This window comes from Talpa europaea (genome assembly GCF_964194135.1).
Source record: "Talpa europaea genome assembly, chromosome: 1".
Lineage (NCBI taxonomy): Eukaryota > Metazoa > Chordata > Mammalia > Eulipotyphla > Talpidae > Talpa > Talpa europaea.
In genome coordinates, this window is record NC_140073.1 from 84,624,286 (window position 1) to 84,651,792 (window position 27,507).

General features: G+C 33.7%; 1 protein-coding gene across 1 annotated transcript in view; it reads right to left on the bottom strand.

Annotated features, from left to right (window-relative positions):
• The window catches only part of LRP1B (LDL receptor related protein 1B), a gene marked incomplete at its 3' end in the record, with an annotated part of 1,731,654 nt that overhangs the window by 636,364 nt on the left and 1,067,783 nt on the right, over positions 1-27,507 (bottom strand). The window contains exons 15-18 of the mRNA XM_084254814.1: positions 18,932-19,054; positions 9,657-9,797; positions 5,403-5,528; positions 2,364-2,480 (exon numbers count right to left, since the gene is read on the bottom strand). Of these exons, the coding sequence (XP_084110940.1) occupies positions 2,364-2,480; positions 5,403-5,528; positions 9,657-9,797; positions 18,932-19,054 (507 nt within the window). The remainder of the gene's footprint in view (positions 1-2,363; positions 2,481-5,402; positions 5,529-9,656; positions 9,798-18,931; positions 19,055-27,507) is intronic.

Consider the following 27,507-nt stretch of genomic DNA (forward strand, 5'->3'; position numbering starts at 1 on the left):
CTATTAAGTCAGAGCAAAGACCTAGTTGAAGTACTCTTAGTAAGTTTTTTTTTTTATTTATTATTTATGAATACAAGAGCTGGGGTACAGGCCAGAGGTGTGGGGAGGTGAGAGGATTCACCAGAGACAGAGTGGGGAATAGAACAGGAAGACTGACCAGCGAGGGGAGCAGCGGATGTGTCAGGAGAGGTCTGCTGCGCCCTGTGGGTTGCTCCGTGGCTGGCGGGGAATCGAACTCGTGCTGCAGTCAGTGGCTGCAGATAGCTGCATAGGTTGCTTCTTAACCCTTGCCCCACCAGGGAGGCCCTTATTTACCTTCTTATCTTAGATTGTTTTAAAAGCATTTCTTATCTGAATTGAGACTGATTTCACAGTTTTTCTATTCTTAATGTTTACAGGTTGCTCATTATATTTCTTGCATATTATGGATGAAGATGCTGAAAACAGAGAAGAAATCAAGTTTTCCTAAAATACAGAACCATTTAGAAGGAAATCCAACTCTTTTGGACTATATGATTGATCTAAATATTGGGAGAGATGATATACTGTTCAATCCCATTGTTGGAACATGATTTGAAATTCTATATATGAAATATATAATTAATTATTATTGTATGATTCTCTATTCTTTTTATTCTTTAACACTACCATTATCTTCTAATAGTACTCTCAACTTTATAATTTATTCATATGTTAAAAACTCAGCTCAAATGTCTACATCTGCAGGGACTTAATAGTCCAGTGCAAGAAAAAACGTTTAAATAAAAGGTTTAGGTAAACAGAAAATGCATTCCTTAAATAGAACCACTTCAATTGAGAGGTTTAAAAACAAACTTATTTTCTAACTGCTATAAGTATGGTAACATGGGGCCAAAATGTTAAAAATATATATTCAACTGTATACTAATAAATGTGCTAGACACATGTGCGTACATATGTATGTGTGTATTTATATACATATATATATATATATTCCCCCTAATTTCTTTTTTCTTTTTAAAGATTTATTGATTTATTTATATAAGCATTGGGTACAATCATAAGCGCTGGAGGGTGAGAGAATTCACCAGAGCCAGAGTGGGGAACAGAACAGGCAGACTGATGAAATACACTGCTGAGGGGAGTAATGGGGGTGGCAGGAGAGGTCTGTTGCAACATGTGGGACCCAGGGGTTGAACCAGTACTGCAGAGGCTGTGGGCAACTTCGCAGCCCAGTGCTCAACCGCTGCACCAGCAGGGGGAGGCCCTTTTCCCCTAATTTCTAATATCATTTGTCAAAGTAAATTTGAAAATCCATAAGCATGCCTGAAATAATGCACAGTCTTAACCTGGTTCACTCCCTTGCTGTGTTTCACTGTTCATAATTGATCTTGCTTCAACAATATAACAGATGCATGCCAACAAGAAACATGTCCTCATTTACTCTGAATGTCACTCAAGAAGCTATTCTGTTTGAAAAATTTAATCATTGTAGACATAAGATTAATAATAAACATTTCAGAATGTTCTGTTAGTCTAGTAATAACCACTTCCTAATAAAATTTGCAATGTTTGGATCCATTTATTTTAGCAGTGGATATGGTTACTGCCTCAAGCATGGGATACATTCTGAAGTCATCATGAGTGTATACACTCAGGCCCAAAAGGCAGTAATAAAAAGTAACAGACCTCCTGACTTGTGAACTTAAGATTTAGAAAGAAATAATATAGTCTTTTATTTTTTTAAAGATTTATTTATATATTTCTACAAGAACCGGGTATAGTCCAGATGTGCAGTAGGGTGAGAGGATTCGCCAGGGACAGAGTGGGGAACAGAACAGGCAGACTGATGAAATACACTGCTGAGGGGAGCAGCGGGCGCGACAGGAAAGGTCTGCCATGCCATGTGGGACCCTCACTGTCCAGCCGGGATCGAACCAGACAGCTTCACAGCATGGAACTCAACCGCTCAACCGCCTGCGCCACCAGGGGAGGCCCAGAAATAAATAGCATTTTAAAAGAGATTAGTGAAGGGCCTCCCCGGTGGCGCAGCGGTTGAGCTCTGGGTTGCGAAGCTGCCAGCAGCCTCTGCAGCGCCGGTTCGATCTCCGGCTGCTCCCCGGCCACCAGAGGAGGGTCCCACATGGCGCACAGACCTCTCCTGCCTCTCGCTGTGCCTCTCAGCAGTGTACTTAGGTCCTTCTGCCTACTCTGCTCCCTGCTCTGGCTCTGGTGAATTCTCTCACCCTCCCGCACTTCTGACTGTACCCAGAGCTTGTATAAATAAATAAACAAATCTTTAAAAATAAATAAATAAATAAATAAAGGAGACTAGTGAAAGACTCTTGACACATCTTCTAACAGAATGCTTCACTCACACTTACCGCAAGATGCCATTTCATCTGTCTCGTCACCACAGTCATCTTCCCGGTCACACAGCCATGCTCTGGGAATGCAGCGCCCATTTCCACAGGAAAACTGGTCTGCCTGGCATGTTCTGGCTGTGATGGTTCAGTGAATGTACAAAAGATATATTTAGAAGGCTTTGAACAACATTAGGGATAACATAAAAAAACACAATATAACATTTAAATAAAATATTATATTGCTCTATTAGATAAAATGTTAAAGCACATTTTTATTTTTGACAATGCCAGATTGCTTCTCTTCTCTATAAAGTTCACAAGTTTAGACCTTCAATTAGAGTGACTGCTAAGTGACAAGATATTCAGTAATCCTCACACGGCCATAAATGAAGCTATGAATTCATTATTTAAAAATTTTTGCTAGCACACGCTTATGAATATATGGCTGAATTAAATTTCATCCAACTTTTAATTAACAAAAAAGAATTTTGCAGAGCATTTGCCAGCAAACCAAGAAAATTTTTGCTGTGATGAAGGTGGGGGAGATTATTTTCTATCTCATGGTACCTAGTTTCAAGTCTTGGGGTCAGAGTTGTCTTTTTCCATTAACATTTTCAATCGATTCATTTATTTATCTAAAGGACCCACTGCACAGAGCAGGAACGCAGTACATAGTTTCTAAAATCTACATTAGTCTTAGCATGGATTGTGAACTCACTTTGCAGTATAGTTATATAAAAATACATAACTTTTTAATCATATTAAATCAACACACTTTGCTTTGGGCTCTCTTAAGGATTTGAATGAACACACATATAGAATCTTATCTTCTATGTTAGTCAAAAGTAGTGATTTAAAATTATTCAGTAAAAAGGTTTATAATCTATAAGGAGTTTGACTGCCATTTTCTAGTAAAAATTGCTCAACTTGTGAAAGCATGAACAGGAATATAGCTTCCCTTCCTTTTACCCCAAGCCTTAGATTGTTATACATACAGAGTTTCTAATTAATCTTCCATCATTTTCCAGTATGATGAGCTCTATGACCTATTTACTTATTTCAGAAAAAAAGAAGTACATTGTCATTAAAAATACTTTGTTTTTAAAACTAAGACTTACTTTTATTTTTCTTCTCTTTATTCAAATCATCAGCATGTAGAGTGGTCATAATAGCAACCATCAACACACTGACAAGAAGGCCTAGTACTGAATGACATTTTTCAGCCAGCATCACTGCAAGTGGCACTTGAGGAGCAAAGAAGTTATATTCTATTTCCTAGTGTACTACAGGACTGAAGTATCTTAGAAACCTTACTAGGTAGGATTGATTTTTTTTTTTTTTTTACTGTTATGTAGAGCACTCACAATTTTACTACTCTTTGTAGCTAGTCAATCTCAAATATCCCTTTAAAAACCATGTAGAAAAAAGCACATCTTTAAAATTTGATAGAAATGAAGAAGATATGGTATTCCAAATTGAGTCAGTAATGCTTTTTAATTTAAGATGTAAACATATTTCATCTGCTTAGGATGTAATGAGGCATAGTTTCTGAATTGAACCATAACCTTAAAACAACAATAATCATATTAGCATCGAAAGATGCTTCATCTTAAATAACAGCCATGTGGTAATAGCAACCTGGGCAAAGTTACACTGAGCATAACCAAACTTCCAACTAATGGAAAAAAAAAAACCTCAGAAAATGAACTCATGAATTGAGCTTCCCAAAAATTTTCCCAGTGATGTGAGTTTAAGCAAGTCCCTCCTTGCATGTCTCACATATAAAATAAACACAGGAGCTTAGGGGCAAATGACCTTTACAGGTCCTTCTCTATTAGGATGTCTTTTGTGAAACAGCCAGTAAGACACACAAAATATACTAAAAATAATCAGTTACTCTAAAATATTAGACCAAGTTTTTAATCAAGGAAAAAAGGAATAGTTCATGGGACCTCAGTAAATATGTCACTATGGGAAAAAATAAATATAAGATATAAGTTAGGATTGAAGTGGGAACTGTTCAGTTCTTGTCATTGGTGTTTTGTACATGGTGAAAATCTCTTTGCAAACAATTTTTAGTCAATTTGTATTTTTAGGGAGCTGAAAGAATTTTACAATGGAATTGAGGTGCACAGAGGTTTGAGTCTTTCCAAAAGAAACCCAAGGGCATAACAAAAGGACAGCCATGCCTTTCAACCTCTAGATCGGTCCTGTAATGTTATCACTAGTTTTAATTAATATATTTTAATTATTTTTTTTATTTAGTAGGTTTATTTTGGCAAAGGCAGAAGGTGATGTATCTGATACATTTTGATGTGCTTATATAACGATAAGAATTAAGTTTTACTGATCATATCAATAAAAGTCATCAAATGTACTATTTTTTCTTCATCATTTAAAGAAACGCAGTACACTGCTGTGAGTCAGTATCATTTTTCAACACTTATCTGACTAATAATGACCTTTCTGGCATCTGTTGCAACCTGTACCACAAGCTGTATATTCCTATTCAATGAGAATCTCACTAGGGACTCAAAGATTTATTACAATGGGATAGATTATATGGAAGTATAAATAGGTGTAGTAGTCTTGGGACTTCATGAAAAAGAAAAAACCCTACCCAATATAAACAAATGTGTCAGGAACAGGAAACTATTCACAGAGGCATTCTACAGCAGCTAAAAAAATACATAAATTACATATTTTTTTCAAGGTAAAAAAATAGTCTTCCTTGTGAGATAGACTATATCACAGCATGCTAACAAACCTCAACCTCTTCTGCCAAGTAAGATTTAGCAGGGACAAGTCTTGTCAAAGACGTGCATCAACAGTCAACCCATATGGATAGATAAAGTGCCAAATTACTTTGGAAGGCTGTTATGGCCAAATATTAAATAACAGATAATTTGTAGTCTAGTTTTGTGGCATCAAACTCTGAATTAATTTACTACTGCAATAATCAGATCATCAGCACTAGGAATGTTCAGCTTAGTTCAAAGCACTGACCTGCAATCTTAGGAAGACTAACTTCATGCACTTATCCAAGCAAAGTTTTACCTGCACAAGTTTGATTGGATTCATCTTCATTGCTCCCACAATCATTAGCTCCATCACAAAGCCATCTCTTGGGGATACAACGATTATTCTTGCATTTAAACTGATCCTCAGGACAGCTATGATTGACTGGGGTCCGGGGTTGGGAGAAAAAGGAAAAACAACTTTAATCATATAAAATTATCAATTATTTGAAGATGCAGTTATGGTAAATTAGAGTATTGATAATATTACAGCAAATAAAGGGCATGACTTGTGTCATTCTCTGTCTTATATTTTATTGAATACATTGATATTACTATTTTAGATATCAAGTAACTAAACCTCAAATAAAAGGGAATACATTTATTTTTATATATTTCTAAAATCAACTATATCATTAAGTTGCTTATGTATTCCTAGGACAACTATCAATGCAATTTTTAATTTTTAATTTTTTAAAGATGTATATATACATACATACAAGAGCTGGGGTACAGGACAGAGATGCAGGTGGTGAGAGGATTCACCAGAGACAGAGTGGGTAACAGAACAAGTAGATTGACTGAAAATACAACTGCTGAAGGGAGCAGGGGGCAAGTCAGAAGAGGTCTGCTGCACCATGTGGGTCTCTCCCTGGCCAGCCAGGGATAGAACTCGTGCTGTAGAGGTTGTGGATTTCTTCATAGTGCAGAGCTTAACCCCTTGCGCCACCAGGGAGGCCCCAATTTTTAAAAATTTTAACCAAAACACTAAACATTAACCTCAAGATTTAATATGAATATAATAAGTATGTATCAAAATCATTTAATAATACATATCAAAAATACTTCTTTTTTAAACCACACATCCACTCAAATAGTTTTTGAAATATTAAATAAATCTGATTTTTTTTTATGCTTTGTCTAATGTTTCTTGAGACTGGAAGGAAAATACAGAGAAGAAAAATGTATCACTTGTGACCTGGAGTTGATGTTAAATAGGAAATCCTTTATAAGTTTAATAACAAAAATTATCATCATGAGTTTTCTCCCCTAGTAGGAACAAATAAACATGCATCAACAAAATATGCTGAGGACAAGACTAGTCCTCATATGGGAAGCTGTGCACAGCTAAGGATTAAACCTCCAATATCTAAGCACAACAGGGGGCCATTTTAAGTTAACCTTCTGTGATTATTTCTTCTACATTCTAGAGGCTAAATTCCTAACTGAACTGACATACTCTTCAGTATTTGTATCACAACTTCAACATTCTTTTTAAAGTAATTTTCCTTGTGCCAGGTAGCTGTACGTCTGAATGATAACAATAAATATGGTATTAGCTTTACTGAAAATTTGAAAAATAAGCACTTTATTTTACTGTTGCATAGCAAAATGTATGCATTTATAGTTGGTTTCTATGAACACTAATTCCTTAAAGTAGCTTTGGATGATAAATGCTTTTATAATTTTAGAAGTTTTTATTCACATAGAGAAAAATAATTGAGTGGAAAGTCTATGTTTTCTGGCATCTGAACATGATTAACATTTTCTGCTCACTTTGGGTACTTTAGCAGAAGTAGCTCCTCATGAGGATAAAAGTCATACAATATATTAGAGGGTCAACATTTTAAAGTATCAAGATTATGCATGAGCACTTCAGCAAAGCTTGATCAAGGACCTTAGCAATTTTCATCAATGATGTAAATGGGAGTTCAAAAAGGAGGAACAAGTATTATCCATAGTATTGTGATTTGGAGTTGAGAAGTTAAAGCAGAGAAAGTAGAATAATAGAATTCAAGGTCAAACCCTATGAGTACTTAAAATCTAAAATAATCCTGTAAAATGAATTATGTAGTGCTGGATATTAACCATGAGACCTCAGAAATATAATGTTGCTCAAAATCACTGCAGTGTCTAAAGAAGACACTATACTGCTACAAGCTGGCAAAAAGATGTTCAGTTTTGCATTTTACTTATTGATTCATCCTTCTTCTGGGTGTTGTGCTAGATTCCCAGCCTACAGAGATGCTGCAAGATAATGTTGATCTCCTCATGAAGATATTCTTATTTTAGATATAATAAATAAGTGTATAATTGAAATTTGGTTTCAATTTTAAATGTATAGAAGTTATTTAAATCCAATTTGCTTTTACAGAGGAGATTTTTGGGGGGTTCAAAAAACCCCTCTCTGAGGAGGTATTTGCAAACTACAGTGAATTTCTTAGACTGGGAACACATAGTAAAGTGTCCCAGAGGAGAGAAGAGGAAAGGCTATTTTTTTATTTTTAAGAGAATCAACCTGTGTCGCTCAAATTGATAAGTATAAAGGAGATAAAAAGGTACATGATAGACATTTAAGGCTAAAAAAGGTAAGCATAAGACTTGGCATGAAGTACTTTACATGCGAGTCACCAGACTTTGGAATTTATCTTGTTGGTCATGAAGCTACTGATAACAAAATTAGATTTTATTCAAAAAATACCATTGTGAAAGTAGTGTGAGGAGTGAACTTTAATTAAGGGAGAAGTTGTGGTTGGAATAATAGCAGTGCAATTGCTGACTTAATCTCGGTTAGGAGCTTATTTTAGCCAGGGGAGAATGACAAGAGGTAAAAATTTAAAAAAAAATCATTTATGTGGCAAAAGAAATAGGATATATTGATAGATTGGAATATGGACTTTAAGTCAAATAGAAAACTACAATATGGGAAAAACTCATGCTGTAGTTTTGGGGGAAGATGATGAAAAAATCCAGAAAAAAATTCTGGTTAGGAAATTCAACACTACAATTAACTTACAAAATGAAATATCCCCTGTGCTCATAGAGGAATTGAGTTTCTTTGTAGATTGCTGACAAGAATAATCACAGAGATAGAAACATGGACATAGTGGATGATGGATAAATATTGCGATGAAACTTTTGTGTTGAGCATAGACTCTCTGCTACTACAGAGCAAGGTGATATATAGGAAGCATGCATTAAAACCATGAATAAATATTGTGAATTAGAGAAATGAAGCAATTAATATGATACCTATATAATACATTATTTGTGCAAAATTTTTTGTTATAATAACACATTCCTTTTACTCTAAGATGAAGTGTTCCTCTTTCTGCAAAAGTTGTAGCTAGTTGTATCAATTTATTACTTGATATTTAACATACAGTTGTACATTATATGGCACAGATGTTCTGGGGTTGAAAATAAGAAGTACATCATGTTGATGAGAAAGTAGTATTGCATCTATGTATTAATTACAACTATTGCATTTTGTATTTAAGCACAACTTTAAATTATTTTTTAGGTTTACATTCTGGAATTTTGTCCCAAAACACAGCTAGTTGCATGGTAGTTATGACTAGTTCAATTTTGTCAATTCTGAACAGTGGAACTTTATGTTTATATTCTTGATTTAAAAAGAAAGAAAGTAAAATGGAGGATTGTCAATTAACTCTCAATTAGTTCAGTTACTTTAACCTGCAATATTTCATTAATTGAAAAAAAGCATTTCTGTTACAAATAATGTATCTAGGTCAAATCAACTGATAGAAGAAATATGTCAAATACATATCTCTATATAAAATATTTTTACACATCTCAATACCATTTAGTTAGTGACTAATGACATACATTCTCAAAGTAATATTTAGTGTGTTTTTGAAAGTGTTTTTCTTTTACATATGTGGGACATATCCTTATCACTACCAGGCATGTGAAACTATTCCTATGGTAGCAAATTACAAAAAATTAAATAAAAACCAAAAAGGGAAAAGTCAAACCTTTAGTTTTTTATCTGAGTGCCCCATATGTGATTTAGACCATGTACTGAGTTAGTGAAGTTAGGTTCCAAACTCACAACTCTTTTCCTGGATCTTCTTCAAGGCCCTGTTGCCAAGGAGCAATGGAGTGGATCGTGCCCTTCTGTATGAGTAGTCCTATCTTAAGGGGCCTTAAACTGATTTTCTAAATCTTTAAATTCAGAGATCCAAAGGAGTCTGGTAGAGCAATCGTTGACAATAGAATGGGGGCACAAAGGACAAAATAGGAAAAGGAGAAGATTTTTGGAGCAAACAAATTGATAATATTAAATATGAGGAAGGAAGAAAAATAATAGTGCTTTAAAGCTATATAAAGTAGGTAACGTAAGGTCTAATTTTTATACTGAGAATAAAAAACAAAACAAAACAAAACAGTTCATTCTGCATCAAAGATATTTTCAGATTTTCACAACCTGCTTGGATAGTTCACACACTCAAGGTCATGAAGATATAAGATTACTTGAAGGAAAACATACAGCAATTCACGGAATCTTCATCACTTCCATCCAGACAGTCATCATCACCATCACATTTCCACCGTGCTTGGATACAGTGTCTGTTTCTGCAGCGAAATTCATCAGCTTTACATATGCGAGGTAATATTTCTCCAGGATTAACTAAGGTTAAAAACAAAATCCAGGTATATGAACAACATTAGCCACATTCAGTTAAAGTGTGAATTTTGTTATAATAACAAGGTATTAACTTCTAGCATTTTATAGAAAATGAAACATCTATCACTGTAGAGACAAATATCTCTGAAAAAGAGAATTTTAAGTTTTTCTGCCAATAATTATTCTAAAAATTTAAAAATTATCTTATACTGCCACTAAAATTATAAAAATAATATAGTACCATATTTTTAATGGTGCTTGTTGTTTCATCATTTAAAGGACTTTTATTTATAATTTTAGTTGATTATTAGAGTAACCTATGGAGACATAGAAAGACTTATATCACCCAACTTGACAAAAAATTAATCAAACTGAAAAGATAATGTAATGTGCACACAGCATAGGTGGCTCTATTTACTTTGCTGTTCTGCATTTGGGGGAAATTAATGTACAGTTAATTATTTAAGGAAGTATTATGTTGATCAAAACTATCTCTTCTTATATCCTCAAGCTAAGCAGGGAGATATATACATATGGATACACCATGTTCTTTAATTGAATGTTAGGAATTCAGTTAATTGAGATTTATTCACAAATCACAGTATTACTATTATTTTATTCTCTTACAAAGGATTTAGTACACTAGATCTGTAAAGAGAAGGGAATAAGTGATCATGTATAAAGGAAATTATTTTGTTTCATGAACTGCGATTATCTACAGTTCAAATGATCTAATACTTACTTGCTAGAAGAAACAAAATCCAATATTTCCATCTTAGTTTGAATGGCTTAGAACTTTATTTTAGATAACTGGCTTAGACTGATGAGCTGTCACAAAACTTATATATGCTCCAGTAATAAAGGATATTGAGAAAACATATGTGATACTTCTAGAAAATATGACACTCCCTTAATCCTTGCTTAAAAGAATTGAAGAAGGAATGTGTCCTTTGACCCATAACTGCAGAGAATCTGTTTCAAAGAGCTACTTCACAAGGAACAAGGGATGTGGGTTTGTGGGCTGGGGAAAAAAAAACAAAAAACAAAAAACAAACAAACAAAACAAAAACAACGAAAAAGCTGCCCAGTGTGAATGGAGATTCTTATTTTATATGTTATGGTGAAAATTAATCAGCTTGGTGAATGAAATATTCAAGTAGAAAAAAGATAATCCTATGTTTCTTCTGTCCCCTATTACATAAGCCATCTTTGTTTCTGGGATTGACAGTAATTTGTCCTTCCTGTTTAATCTGTCTCAATAACAAAGTACTGAAACAGCAAATTCTCTAATAATCTCATTTCTATAAGATCACTTGAAAGTAACAAATATTGTAAATATATAAATGTATTAATGATACTGATCCATGTCTATATCTATAGGTAGGTATAACAAATCCCCAAAAAATAGATGACCAAAATATAAAAACAAAACAGAAAGACTGTCTCCTATTCAAACCTAGGATTAAGCAAATGAGAGTGTGGATGAGAATGAAAATGAAGCGGGGAAGTGAGTTTTGGCATATGTCTGACCATCTCTACAATCAAAAATTTTGCAAAAATATCTCTAAAATTGATCACTGATAATGTGAATATTTCCTTAATTTGTTTCAAGTCTGGTCAACTGCATAATAAGGCCTTTTGAATCTTTGGATGCCTTGCTTCAATTGAGCACTTAAAGAACAGTTTGATTAATTCTACTCTATTATTACTCAGCTTAGCATTCAACAGTCTCCAAGAGGTTTTCTTTTTCTTTTTTTTTTTTTTCAAACAGACATCGAATAAGCCTTACTTGAGATATATCGATTATCAGCTTCCTTCCCTCCTTTAAGTTTGGCTTTAGATTTTTGCTAGTTGATGTTAAAGACATAGTCAATTCTGTTTTTTCAGAGCTTGAGGATTCAAAATCCTCAATAATTTATTTTCTAATAATATACCAATTTAAAAATCTTGACCATCGATCACAGGGTCATTTGATTAAACATTCCAACTCCCAATCTTAAAGAATGATCAAGTACATTTATTCATTTATAGTTGCTTTTGAACAACAACTTTTATATTGAAGAATAATAAGACATCTAAAGGAAGTCAAAATACCAATAAACTTATATATTTTGAATTATATATTCTTGAAAATAAGCAATTTAAAGATAAGATCAAATGATTGTCAAGTGATATTTTGATCATTATAGATTATTGCTAGCAGGTAGCATTTTAAGCATGCTTTAAACATGATTTAAAATATATGTTTATAGTTGGTTATTTTAAAATATATAAATATGAAAATAGCAATTTTCAAAATAAGATAACAATGTATGAAGTTTCATTTTCATTTTTCATAGCAGCTTACTACTATTACTTGAAAACCAGTGTTGTTAACCACTTCATATAATTTTATCTTTTTTTGTATACTGCTTCTGATATTGATCTATGTCAATGACACTAATGTAGACAAATATTACATGTAGCAGCAATTAAGCATGGCCTGTAACTATAAACAAAGTATAATTAAACATATACAAATATCTTTACTTTTTAAAAATTGTGTGCAATTCTTCTAAGTCCTACAGTTTTTTGGAAGAGAGGCATTTATCTGTTTCTACACATCTTGTATCAGATTTTGTTCTTGACTATGTATAACTTACAGATGTGTAAAATAGAGATAGCATTGCCTGCTAGAACAGAGGGGAAATTTTTTTCTTGGCAAGAATAAAACCTCTAGGGGAAAGGCTGGGCAGATTTCTAATTGACTCCTAAACTCAGAATGTTTTGGTTGGGATACAAACTCACTGTGTATATTGCATTAACTTGGATCTGTCTATGTGTTGCCCCCATTTTATTTGGGAATGTGGGACAAGGAGAATCAGTGTAGAGATGAAACTTAAGCTGCCTGCTGTGCCATCAGTAATAAAATCCTTTGTGTCTCACCCAGAGATTGTTAGTCTTATGTTTTTCTTCAAGAACAGTTTTAACGGTGGACCAATAACTTAACCATAACTAAACTTAAGATGCATTATATTTTTTGCAATAATAGTAGAGGCTTTTTTTTTTAAAATGGGATTTTATTTCCAAAATCTTTCAGAGCATAACAGCATCTTAAGTTTTTTTCTCGCCCCAATCCAGATCTAAGCAAAAGTTACATCACAGAGAAATCACATTATCAATGCTGATAATCATAGTGATATCAGCTAGGTAATTTTTGAGCTAAAAATACCCCATTATCAAGAAAAAATATGTGAGGTGATAATCTGGGTAAGCTGATGGTTTAGACATTCAAAAACCATGCTCTTTTCCCCAGCATTGACTTATCTCTGGAATTGGGTAACAAAGTCATCTATCACAGGACAGCAGCTCATAGCCAGACAGAGCTTCAGAGCTGTGGAAACAATTCTTATGATATCAACCAGATGATGAAAAACTGTAGTTGGAATTAGAGAAGAGAGCAAATAACACATAACAAGTTAAGTTAATGCTTTTTATATCTTGCACAAATCTCTATAAAGAAGTTATTTTTAATTCATTTTTGCATATCTAATGTTTCCACTTGAGATTCTTGACTGTAGGGAAGGCAATGTTACATACAGAACAGTAAAAATCCCTAGAAATGAACCGGGCAACTGAATAGATGTTCAAAATATGTGTTTCCTGATTGATTGGAATGAACAGATTGATAAATCTGTATTATAATCATTAGTATTGTGTAAAACTCCATATCTGTGGATGCTATAAATACTTTAGGAAAACAGTATCATTTCAACTGGTTTAACAGTTAATTCTCTTCTCCCATCACTTAAGAATGTAAATGAAGTCAGTTTATTTTACTGATAAAAAGGTAGCTAGGAAGAAAACAGAGTGATATATCTCTCCTACAGAAGCAAAAAGTGAACATATAGGAAAATTCCATATATGTTTCTTTGTCCCAAAGCTTCATGTGGCTGAACCTATATAGCATTTGAGTGTTCAGACACAGCAAGAAATTGCTTTCAGTATATTAACCATTATTAGGTGTGCTTTGCACTGTGAATTTGAAAACTGGCATAGAATCTGCAATTCTGTAGCCAGGGAAACATGCAGTAAAAAATTACAACATGATCTCAAAAGTAAGACAACTGACAAAGTAATAAATAATCCTTTAATTTTGCCCAAATCAAAAACAAAATGACATGAATCATGACAAGTCTGGCAAGGAACTGCGCGTTCTCATTCATTGTCTGATACCTGCTGTTAGAGCACTGAAATTAGAAAGCCTACACGAGACATTCAATATGCGATAAAGGGAAATATGCAATCTAGAATTAATGATTTTTCCTGGTAAATAAAGGTAGATGGTTGCTGGAATTAATTTCTAGATCATAATAAAGTAAAGGAATATTCCCTACTAATAAAGTATCTTATATTTTAGTTTTGAATAATTTCAGATTTGGATCACAGCCTTGTCATTGACTCATACATATGTTCCTGACCTTGGCTTAATAAGCTGTGGTACCCATGCACAAGTGCCTGTGTTTCTAATTTTGCTTTTATTCTTTTCAATCCCAGTGTGTTAATCTTTCTAAATTAAACCTTATCTCCTCTCTAAATAGGTGTGGTGCTGTTGACTGTATCAAAATTATAATAACTCAATCAAAAGGACATTAGTCACAGTGATAATGTTTTCTCATTGTCTAGATGTCTCACATTTGAACATGTTTATTTGTTTAATAACATTGTTTGAATTTTGAGATTATAGAATGTCTTGCAATATCTTTATTTGAGAAAGGAGAGAGAAGAACCTAAAAGAAAACCTGAAGTTGTGCTTTATTGGGTATCTTTATATATGTTTGTTTATAGGAAAGCATTGTGAAAAATGCTTGTCATGGGTTTTGAATTTCTCCTCTAGATCATAGTAGGATGACCTTTCATTAGATAGAGTGGTCTTCTGAGCAGCCAACCTAAGTGGTACATAATCTTCTGTGAATTCCTATGCACAGAAGGCCATAAATATTCATCTGAATGGAGCTTCTAAACTTTTTACTGCCTTAAACTTTTTACTACACATTAGATTGCATATATCCTAGAACATAAAGCTTGTCACCACCAAACAGATAAATGGCTCAACCATAGTGGAGCACTGTTTTTGACAGAGGAATATATCTGGTGTTCTGCAAGGTGAAAAGGTCACAGAGTACCATTGACATATAATTGCGCAAGGCTACCCTTGGATGAACAATATTTTTGCAGTGTTTAAGTTGCTCTCTTGAGAACGAGGCATTTTGGAAAGTTCTGTTTTTTCTTTCAGGCCACTAAAGAACATTTAGGGAATTACTGTTTCCTTACTCTAGACACAATTATCCTGCTGTTTCAAAAAATAGTGACTATCATTATTTTAGAACTGAACTTTCCTCTTGGAATTATACACATCCTCATTTATTAATTTTGTACGTTGTGATTTTCTCTCACAAAGACACTAAGATAAATTTAAAATTACATGATAGCCAGTTGATATTATATATGCTTGTCTAGACAATAAGTTGTAAGTTACTGTGTTATACCAAACTCATTTAAATTGTGAGATAATTTTACCATGACACACAAAATTCACAAGGACAAAGAGTTCAACCTAATCTCATTCTCCATTCCTTCCAGGCATGGCATTAGAATTCATCTTTAATTAATCATGGAGCATGCCAATTGTTTTCTGCTGGGTGCATGGCTCTTCTGGCATAGTTATATGCTCAAGTTTATTGAGAAACAACTGTTGGTGTTTAATTTTGGCTGGACCATCTGCCAATGGGTTTTTTATTCATTTGATATAAATTTGATAAGAGTGACTGAAAGCAGGGCAATCACATCTAAATAGTTACAACACATATTTTCTTCTTTTGTTTGTTATCTTAGATTATAGTTAATTAAGTTAAGACAGCTCATATGACTAATCTAGCCTGAACTGAATCAGAAATCCAGAGGATTCAGCATTACTGAGAGGTTAGTGATACATCGATATGTTTTACATTATAATTGTCAACCATGAACTCTATCTGTAGTCTTTCTTCACTACACTAATTTCCTGGTCTACAAATGCAGGCTGACATATAATTAAAAGACCTTTACCAGTAAATGAATAGAAACTGGAATAATTTATATAATAATTGAGTTCTTAGCAAGAAATCAGTTACTGTATCGTTGCTTCTGATTTTCCCATTAAATCTCATTGATTTGGAAAGGAACCTAGGAAAGTTCCAGACACTATTAAAAGATATAGAAATTTTAACACCAAATGCAACAATAAATTCTCAAATAATTACTCCCTTGTTTTCATTGATTTAACATTCTTCAATATAACAAGTATATTTAAATTAATTTTCTAACCCTTTTTATTGCATTGGGATTTCCTCATCAATGAATTATATAATATATATTAGAAAGATACCAATAATCTCAGAAATATTTTCTGTGATTCTCCCCAGGTATATAATCACATGTGTATACACTTCATAACATAAATTCTAACGTCAACAATATGAAAAACACTGTATGTAGTATTTCCTTACAAATCAAAAGTCATCTACTTTTTATTTATCCATAGTCATCCAATGATAAGAACTCTCTTCCGTATCAATATCCACCCATAGGTATAGATATGTCAATGAATAAAGGACCTACATATTTTTAATGGTGCATAAGAATGAAGAAACAGAAAAAACAATTTGCAAGTCAATGATCCAGATAATCATGATTCACACAATTAAAATTAAAAAAACTAACTTGTAAATTTTGTAAACTTTTAACCCATAAGTCCAATTACTACATCATAAATTGGATATTAATTGTACATTTCTTATATATTTATTTAAAGGGCTAATGAGAATCATGAACTTATAATAAAAAATGTTACATCCGGGCCTCCCCAGTGGCGCAGCAGTTGAGCGCTGGGTTGCGAAGCTGCCCACAGCCTCTCCAACACAGATTGGATCCCTGGCTGCTCCCTGGCCACTGGAGGAGGGTCCTGCATGGAGCGCAGACCTCTCCTGCCGCCCGCTGCTCCCCTCAGCAGTGTATTTCATCTGTCTGCCTGTTCTGTTCCCCGCTCTGGCTCTGGTGAATTCTCTCACCTTCCTGTGCTTCTGACTGTACCCAGTGCTTGTATAAATAAATAAATAAATAAATCTTAAAAAAATAAATTAAATTAAAAAAAAGTTACATCCAATATAAAAATTAAATAAATGTTACCTAGGATTATTATAAAGGGTATCCTGGAAATCATAACCTACAAATATTTATAATTGTAAGGTACTCCATCAGTATAAAACATAATGAAGCAAAAACGGGCAATTATGAATCAGAGACATACCGCAGGGGAGGAGGAGGGAGAAGGATCAGTGGGAGGGAGGGAGGAGCACAGGGGCCTGAGGTGATGGTGCACGGGGGCATTGGAGAAGGAAGCTCTATGGGGACCACACCTGAGGGGTTGGGGGGAAGCAAATATTGTTTAAAAATGAACAATGATGTAAAAAATAAAAAAATATATTAATATAAAAAATAGTCTAGTGGTTTATTGTTGGTAGGAGCATTGGAAGTGGGGTTTTTATTTTTAAATTAGTTTTATATTTCTCACATGTTAGTAAAAAACCTCTTATCTATCTTTTTCAGAAGAAATATGACAGTACTGATAAGCTGAAGTCTTCTTTGATACAATGTTTCTCCTTTTCCCTCCCCATAGATGAACAACATAACTGATGAAAACTATAAGAAATATTTATTTAACAATTTTTAGATGTGGCCTCCCTAGTGGTGCAAGGGGTTAAGTCACAGCACTATGAAGCTATCCTTAGCCACTGCAGGACTGAGACTGATCGCCAGCCAGAGAGGTAACCCACATGGCACAGCAGAACTCTCCTGTGTTGCCCACTGCTCCCCTCAGCAGTATATTTCAGTCAATTTGCCTGTTCTGTTCCCCACTCTATCTCTGGTGAATCCTCTCACACACACCCCCCCCGCACCTCTGGCCTGTACCCCATTTCTTGTATGCATAAATAAATAAATCTTAAAAAAACACAATTGTTAGATGGTAAATTTTATGTCAATTTGACTGGGCCATAAAATGCCTACTTATTTCATCAAATATTATTCTGTATACATTTATGTGATGGTTTTACGTGACTAACATTTGAATTGGTAGACTAAGTAGTTCAGATTGCTAATAAGAGTGCAACACATCTAATCAATTGAAGATCAGAGTAAAGCAATCAAGGCTTCTGTAAGTAAAAATAAGTCTTCCCACCTAATTACATTGAAATAAACATTGGGTGTTTCCCTTGTCTTCTATCTCATACAAAATCACTGGCCCAACCTGTGTCTAGGCCTGTTTGTATTCAATTTGGGAGTACACCATGGGCTCTCCTGAGTCTCAGAATTGTTCTCTGCAGATCATGGGACTTGAAATCTTATATAATTGCATATATCGATTACTTACAATAAATTTCCTTCTATATATAGATGCATTCTATTACCTCCATTTCCATGGAGAATCATGGCTAACATTTCAAGAATGAGTTATTCCAGAAACATTCATGTAATATCTATATATGTATAGCCTTATAGCTATTGTTGTGCTTAAAGGACATGTGTTTAAAAGTACTGTTTCAAAGGGTCAATTGAAATGCCATGAAGCAGTAAATGGGAAAAGTCATAAAAAATTAATAAAGTATCTTAAATCCAGGTCAATAAATCCAGTTAATTTACCATTTTGATAAAGACTAGAAATGCATGAGAAGACTCTTTTTTGCCTTCCCGCTCTATACCACCAATTATAGATAACTGAGCTTATCGAGTTATGTGTAATAATTTGAGGAAAATACAATGCATAAACCTACCACCCATGGTACCAACAAATGCACATTTTTTAGATGCTAATAGAGAGATTCCCTAAATATCTCATTATGATTGTGGCATATACTGACTTATATATTGATTACTAAACTACTTACAGCAGTGCCATAATACTCTGTTAAAGTTCACCATGATTATTCATTTGTATATTAATTAGCTAATTATTTGTAGTCAAAAAGAATTATAAAATTTTCTCTTTCCATTTATTTCATCTGCTTCTGATGTTCAAAAAACACATAAAAGCAATGTGTGTAACAAGAAAAGAAGCTTACAAGTGCAAGTTGTTCCATTTTCATCCAAAAGTTGATTATCTGCACAAGCACACACTCGGCCTCCTGGGATGGCCAAGCACAGGGTGCTACAGCCCCCATTATTTACTCGGCACATGTTTTCACCTGTAAGAGGAGGAAAGCAAATGCATCAGAAAACTGATTCCATCCAAAGTTAGCTGGTTTGCATCACAATCTTTCTAGGCAACATATGTAGGCATAAAAATGTGCACAGTGGGCCTCCCTGGTGGCACAGGGGTTAAAGTCTCAGCTCTATCAAGCTATCACCAGCCACTCTGAGTTTGATCCCTGGCCAGGGAGCTAACCCACATGGCACAGCAGATCTCTCCTGTCTCAGCCACTGCTCCCCTCAGCAGTGTATTTTAGTAGATCCACTGTTCTCCCTACTCTGTCTCTGGTGAATCCTCTCACACCCTGCATCTCTGGCCTACACTCCAGTTCTTCTATGCAAAAATAAATAAATTATTTTTAAAAAGGGGACAAAAATTTTTTAGGTAATCACAGTTTTGCTGCCATTTATCCCTACAAGTTGGAAACACAGGAAGAATGAATATCTACTTAGATCTAGATGAGCAGCATGTTACAAAGAACTGGACATCACTAGCAATTAAATTGGCAGTGTAAATATCAGGGTCATTCCCTACTTCTAGCATTTTAAGGTGTTTTATCTCAGAAGACATTACTCTAACATTAAAAATAAGGAGATTTTAATTACTTGGAGACATACAATAAAATAAAATTAAAATTGCATTGGCAGTTAAAGTACAAAGGTGAAAATTATGGCTAATGTGACAGACTAGGCTACCAGTCTAAGGACCTCCAGGTTTGTATATGTTGTATATGTTATGTAGAGATTATTAAGGAATGAGATAAATAAAATTCCTCTAAAATGTTGATGGTTGAAATAAATATTTAACACCTCCTTATAGATTATCATGGGTGCTCACAGATCAGAAGAAATGGCCTGAACTATACTACCATTTCTTTCCATTCTGAGGAATAATTTTCACTTGCTGTGTTTATCAAAACGAAAAAAAAAATATATATATATACTTGAAAGCAAGGAAATTAATAATTCAAGCTATAGCAAACATTTCTGAACTCAGATGGTAATTAAGCTTTGTTGAAGTTTTTACCCAACAGGGAATAGAGAAAATATTTTTTCAGCTTACTGTTAAAGTCATGTGTATTCTTTGACTATGGAACAAAAGTATATTGTTTCATTGGGGGGTTCTATCTTTTATGTATCCACTATATATATATATATATATATATATATATATATAATTTTATATATAATTTTTCAAGAGAGCTAGGGGAAAATGATATCAGAATTTCACTCCTGGGCAGATAAACAAAGGTGGTGTAGAGACCAGTAGACTTAGAGGATCTTGTGATTTGGGGTGAAATTAAATTCCCTCCTGGACATGGTAAACTGACACTGATGACAGCAGAAGGGACAAGAAATATATTGCAGGTGGATGGAAAAATATTGTGGATGGAGTAGAAACTGATGGTACAAGCCTACAATTCCATGTGTTTCTGGTAGCCCTTGGGAGGGGAGAACTGGTTGGTGTGGGGCTGTAGGTAGGTTGACTGTAGGTAGGTATGTATATGCAGAGATTCTGGGGAGAGTTGGAAGATAGGATCCCCAGGAAAGAAGACAGCCCAGAAAGAAGAGCTGCTCTCACACTTTCTAGGGACCTGAGCTGATCCTGTGAAGAAGCACTGAAAGACCAGCCAGAGACTGGAAACCAGAAAGGAGGGCTATAAGCAGTGCCACACATGTAAGCCACCTCCACATACCACTTTCTCCAATGACTGGACCCCTCCAGGTACACCCCCCAACCCGTGATTCAGTAGATGAAAATAGGTTCTCCTTATATACAGTTCCATCTGCTGGAAACACAGAAGCTCTGTACCATTAGGACACTTAAACAAAAAAATAAACCTAGAAAAATACAACATAGGGATATAGAAAAATATAGCACATGGCACCTTAAGACCTCAAGGGAACGTTTCACCAGAGATAAAAGAAATCTCCAGAGTTCAACCACAAAGACATAAAAGATCTTTTCTTCCTATCAGAAACAGTAGAAATCAGCATGATAAGGAAATTCAATAAAATTTAAGAAAACAGAAAAAATGAACAGAGGTAACACAGAAAGTAAAATGAAAGCCCTAAAATAAACCTAGTAAAAAGAAAATAGAAATTAAAATGTTAATGAGAAAATAGTAGAGATACAGCATGTTGAAAGATCAATAAAGTAGATAAAATATTCTGGAGGAAGTTAGGGAAGTAGATTAGATCAAATGGAAGATCAAATCAGTGACCTACAAAGAGAAGTACAAATAAATAAAATGAAGAAACCCTGAGAATTTCTTGACTCACTGAGGAAAGACAATATAAGAATAATGTATATTCCAGAGAGAGAAGGGAACAGAGAATATACTCAAAGAAATAAATGAGGGAATTTTCCCAAACCTAGAGAAGGGACTAAATACTAAATAGATCCATGAATCTAAAAGAACACCTGCTTACCTAAATTTAATATTGCCCACAAAACACAAGGGAAAAAAGAAAAAAAATAAAAAAGGGACAGAAGTGGTAAATAGACACTTCTTCAAAAGAAGATATGTGATGGCCAACAGATACATGGAAAAACGACCATCATCACTATTGTCAGGGAAATGTAAATCAAAATCAGAATGAGTTATCATCTGACACCTGTGAGAATGGTCCATGTCAAAAAGACCAAGTAAAAATGGGCCTCCCTGATGGTGCAGGGGTTAAAGAGTCAGTGCTATCAAGCTATCTCCAGACAGTGTGGCCAAAGTTCAATTCCCAGGCAGGGAGTTACTCACATGATGCAGCAGACCTCTTCTGTCCCACCTGCTGCTGCCCTCAGCAGTGTATTTCAGTACATTTGCCTGTTCTACTCCCCACTCTGTCCCTGGTGAATCCTCTTACCCGCACATCTCTGGCCTAGACTCCAGTTCTTGTATGCAAATATAGATAAAATAAATCTTTACAAAATTTTAAAAAAGACCAGTAACATGTGTGAGTATGTAGAGAAAAAGGAAGCCTCATGAACTGTTAGAGGGCCTATAAACTGGAACAGATTACGAAAAAACGTTAGAGATTCCTCAAAACATTAAAAATAGATCTACCATATTATCTAGCAAATTCACTCTTCAGTTATCTACCTGAAAAAATAATGATATGAAAGGAAATAGGCACCCCTGTATTCATTGTAGCACTATTTATAAGTGCTAAGCTATGGAAACAACTCATTTGCCTAAAGACAGATGAATGGATTAGTATAATACTGTGCGTATGCACACAATGGAATGCAGCTCAGCTATAAAAAAATCTCTTGCCATTTGTGACAACACAGACAGAACTGGAGGGGATTACACTAAGCTATCTAAGTCAGAAGGAGCAAGATAAATACTGAATGGCATCACTTTATGTGAAATATAGAGTAACAAAACAAAGGGTTAGATAAAACCAAAGCAAAAACAAATCCTACAAATCTGACTGTAGAAGTGAAGCTACCAGTGGGGAGAGGAAAGAAAAGGAATGGGGGGAGCACATTGGATGATGATGGGTGACTTTCAGCACCTTCATGGTGGGTGTGGTGTGATGAAGGTCACCTGAAGTGCATGATCTTATACTACATATCATGTAGTGTTGTATACCAAGTTACTTAAATATAAAAAATTAGTATATTCAACAGTTTAGTTACATTCAGAGTCTACAAAATTTGAATTTAAAATATTCTGAGAATGATATGATGAATTTAATGGAGTAAGAAATAGAAAATACTGAAACATTTCAGGACATATTTTCATATTAAAATATATGCTAAATATGATAGCCTTTAATTCAACAGCATTTCTCAGTGAGAATAGGAAATTTAATAACAAGACAAATTACCATTATGTTTATGTTCCCTTTCTTTGAATATAATATTTTAAAAGAGAGTTATTGACATTTCCCTGTTACAGTTGACATATGAAATCTAAATTAAACTGAACAGTACATATCTGTCATCAAAATTGCTGAGATTTTCTTAATATAGCAATTATAAATTACTCATTTAAATTAGCAATTTCATAATGGAATATTATATATTTGAATATATTTCTTGAATTTCCAAAAGAGCTCTCATGAGAGTCTTTACTGAAATTCTGGTGGTTTGCAAAATTTTTCATATAAAAATATCCTCTTGAAAACATAAATATGTGGTAACAAAGTGAGTATTAATAAATCATATGTAAAAGGCAATAAAAGTTAAAATAGCTATTATTGAAAATCCTTAATGAATCCATTCTAGGGCTACTTTCTTTAATTATATTTAATTAATTCATTTTGTATCATAAGCTTATAATGTATGTATTATATCTTTTACAGGTTGCACTACTAAAGATCTATGTTTTTAAATGACTATTTAAATATGTAGGTATAAGAAATAACAGTAAAATTAAGAATTTAGAATAAGGATTATTCATTTATTTTTAGATAATAAAGATCACTATAATCCCCATTATTGTTTTTAAATAACTAGAAACAAGAATTTTTCTTAATCTAAAATTCCTGTACTTGTACTTTAACTTTCTCCTATAATACAGAGTATTGATGAGGTCAACATACTAGGGGAAATTAACATACTGGAAATGACAAAAATTATACTAGATTAAATTACTTTGGATGCAGATAATTTTAGAAAAAGCAGATAAGCAAGAGGAACAAATAAGGAGTCACTTTCAAAATCAAGTTCAAGAGAATGGTCTGTTTAGGGCTGAAACTGCCTTTTTTCCCCCAATCTCTTGTTTTGGAAAAGTAAAATTATTCTGCAACATATAGTATCTGGCATAGAATAGTTGACAAATATTAGTTGATTAGGGAATGAATAAAATAAAGAGAATTTGAATGACAAAACCATCATCTGGGAGTATAGATAGAAAGTATATATACATGGATAGATATGTCTTTTTAACAAGAAAAAGGGGCTTTTCTCACTTGTATGTAGTGAAAACATATTCCCATATTACATTTCAAGATAGATTTCAAAACAGTAATAAATACACAAGTGATATATGAAAACAGTTCACAAGTTTGTATTAATATATCAATTTTTCTATGTTTCAGTAAATTTTTGTTAATAAAATGGTTTTCATATCTAAAACATATAATATATACACAATCAGCACACAGGGATACCATTTTTTTTAATCTGAATTCTCTTCAAATTGGTGGATGTAACATGTCCCCGTTTGTACATACTTTCTGGACTAGCGACTTATCTTATGTGAAGCTAGAAGTCTCTGTGCACATGCATAGAAGTCTATGAAACAATACACCTATGAGAATTTTTCTTTTCTACTTGATGGAGGGATAATATGTTTTAAAGTTTAGAAGATAAATTAGACTTCAAATTCATTCTAAATATCAGATAAAGACTAGAAGGGTGGGAGATAAAGTCATAGTGATTATGTTTATTATCCAAGATAATTACCAAAAAATCATCTTTGAATGATGTTGACCAGTCTGAGGATAAAATAGATTTATGTTCACCCATTTAGAGAGAAAATGCTCATTGAAGATTATGTATATATGTGAATTGCTCTGAAGCTACTTATATAAGTGTGTGCACACTATTATCTATTTATATATGTATATATATAAACAGGGCTATGTTAGATTATTTCATTCTATGAAGAAATAGTAATACATACTATTCAGAAATTTGGTTTTCTATTCAATTACAACTATTTTACCCTTACAAAAACAGCAAGACAATATACAATCAAAGTTTATGAGCCACTAATTACATGTGTGTTCATATTTATTAATATCTCATGTTCAAAAATGCAAAGAGGAGCATCACTGAGAGAAAATTATAACAGGGTAAGATAAAATATCTTACCTTTGAATATGTGATTATGTTGTAATTTATAATTCAGCTACTTGGATAAATATAGTTGGTTAACCAATTTCAGTGTCTGCTGAATGAATGAATAAAGTGTGCATCAGGGTTTTTTTCCATATTGTATTTTCTGTTCACAGGTTCCAGGTAAGTACCAAGCAAACCTTAGTTACATGAAGACTGGGCACCTTACAAACTAACTGATTTTTCACCCAAGTTAATAAGAAATAAATCAATTTATTCAAATGTCATCTGAGTAAGAATTAACATAATATTTCCTATAGCAATTGTTGTATGGGATGTTTCATAATCATGACTTTTTCTAATTTATCTTTTAAATTTATTTAATGGACTCTGCTGAAGGATTATGTGTGTCTTGGTGGTGGCATGGCTTGGTAACATACATCTGATAAGGTGTGAACCTATACTTCTGAATTGTATACAGTTTCATATGCCTCAATAAAAACAATACCTCACTTAAAAAAATTATCATAAGAATATTGTCAGGCCTCCCTGTTGGCACAAGGTTTAAGACACAACCTATGGAGCTATCCAAAGCCACTGAAGCATGTGTTCAATTCCCAGCCAGTCAGGGAGCAACACACATGGCGCAGCAGACCTCTCCTGTCTTGCCCACTGCTCCCCTCAGCAGGGCATTTCAGTCAATCTACCTGTTCTGTTTCCTACTCTGCCTCTGGTGAATCCTCTCACCCCCTGGCACCTCTGGCCAGTACCCCAGTTCTTGTATGGATAAATAAATAAATCTTAAAAAAAAAGAATATCGTCTACCCAATTGATTACAATGCACAGTTGTATGTTGTATGTTAAGGTTAATATCTTGAATACTCGATACACCACCATGAATATAGGATTACATTCCTCATAGTCCTATCAGAGGCTTTTTACTTTGTTATATTTTATTGTGACACATTATTCATTGGAATATTTTTTTAAATGTTTGTATGGGAGGAAACTTAAAAAATATGTGTTCTGATTGAGAAATGGTAAAAGCAAATAAATTAAAAAATGTACGCTGGGCACTGTGTCATTACTCTTATATAATAGTTATTTACACCTTACAGGAATTTTATGTCAAAGGGATTTATTTTTGTAAAAACTTTCACAATGTGTCCAACGTTTCAAAAGGAGAAAGTGTTAGGACCCAGGTTTAGGCCCAAGTTCACTTTACAGTAAACCAGAGAATTTTTCATCCCACATGTTGCTTTTCATAGTGTTCCTCTCTAAAGCAACTGGAATTTAAAGATAATAAAGACTGAAATGTCATGGACTTTGGCTATGGGAAATATAATATTATGCTGATTATGTGATAAAGCCTAGAAATCTAATGATGGTGAAAACAGCGGGAATAATCCTTTAAAAAAGCACTTTTGGAAGATGGCGAGGATTGTTCCCATTTATATTCTTGCCCCGAGTTCAATGTAAACAATAAACAAAGGGGGTAGTAGAGAATATTTTGTGAATGTAGCACAAAATATCACTGTTTGATCTATCCAGACAGCTGACTCTATTCTTCATTTCTTTTCTACAACTATAACTTAGTTATAATTTACAACACATAGTTTCATTTTTATTCTTTTTAAATATGTTTACCTTTTATTAGCTAATAACATTTCTCACTTTATAATCTTTCATTATTTTTTATTCCATGGCTATCTATATCTCTAAGAAACCATTTTAATACAGTAGAAAAAATATATAAAGCAGTGAGATAGTTTGCTTTTAATATAGCTGATTTAACTGAAATAACTTTAATAAAAACTCTTATTGCCAAATAGCATCCTATTGACACTTATGCAATGGAAACTCTTGACATATTTTTTCATTCTAAATTTATTAAAATGTATGCTTATTAAATTTTTACAGTGATGTGTGCACATAAAAGGAACAGTGGGTATTTAGATTCATAACAAAAAAAACTGACCCATAATTTACTAAACTGCTTTCATTATTTAATATCTTAGTCCATATTATGTGCAGATGGCCAATACTGATTAGTAATTCATGTGGATAAAATCTAAATAACTGATCTTAGTAAGACACACCTCTTATGATATGTTCTTGCACTTTTATATCATCTAAAATAATTAAGTGTTGGGGGCCTCCCTGGTGTTGCAAAGGATTAAGTACCACACTATGAAGCAATCTGAAGTCTCTGCAGTACAAGTTCAATCCCCAGCTGGCCAGTGAGCAACCCACATGGAGTAGCAGACCTCTCCTGTCTCGCCCGCTGCTCTCCTCAGCAGTGTGCTTCAGTCAGTCTGCCTGTTCCGGTCCCTGCTCTGTCTCTGGTGAATCTTCTCACCCCCACATCTCTGGCCTGTACCCCAGCTCTTGTATACATAAATAAATAAATTTTGTAAATGAAATAAAATAAAAAAAAATTATGTGTTCTTTAAGCATGCATCAAACTAATCAGATAAAAATACTAAGACACCTTTTAAAAAATACCATCTTCCTTGCATAATATATGTTTTAATCATTTTTCATAATATTCCTATCCCACTAAAGTTTTTGCCACTGCTCACAAAGCTCACTTTTTGAAATATTAAGAGTATTTTTTAAAACTTTAAATAACTAACTGCTTTCTTCAGTAAAGATAACATA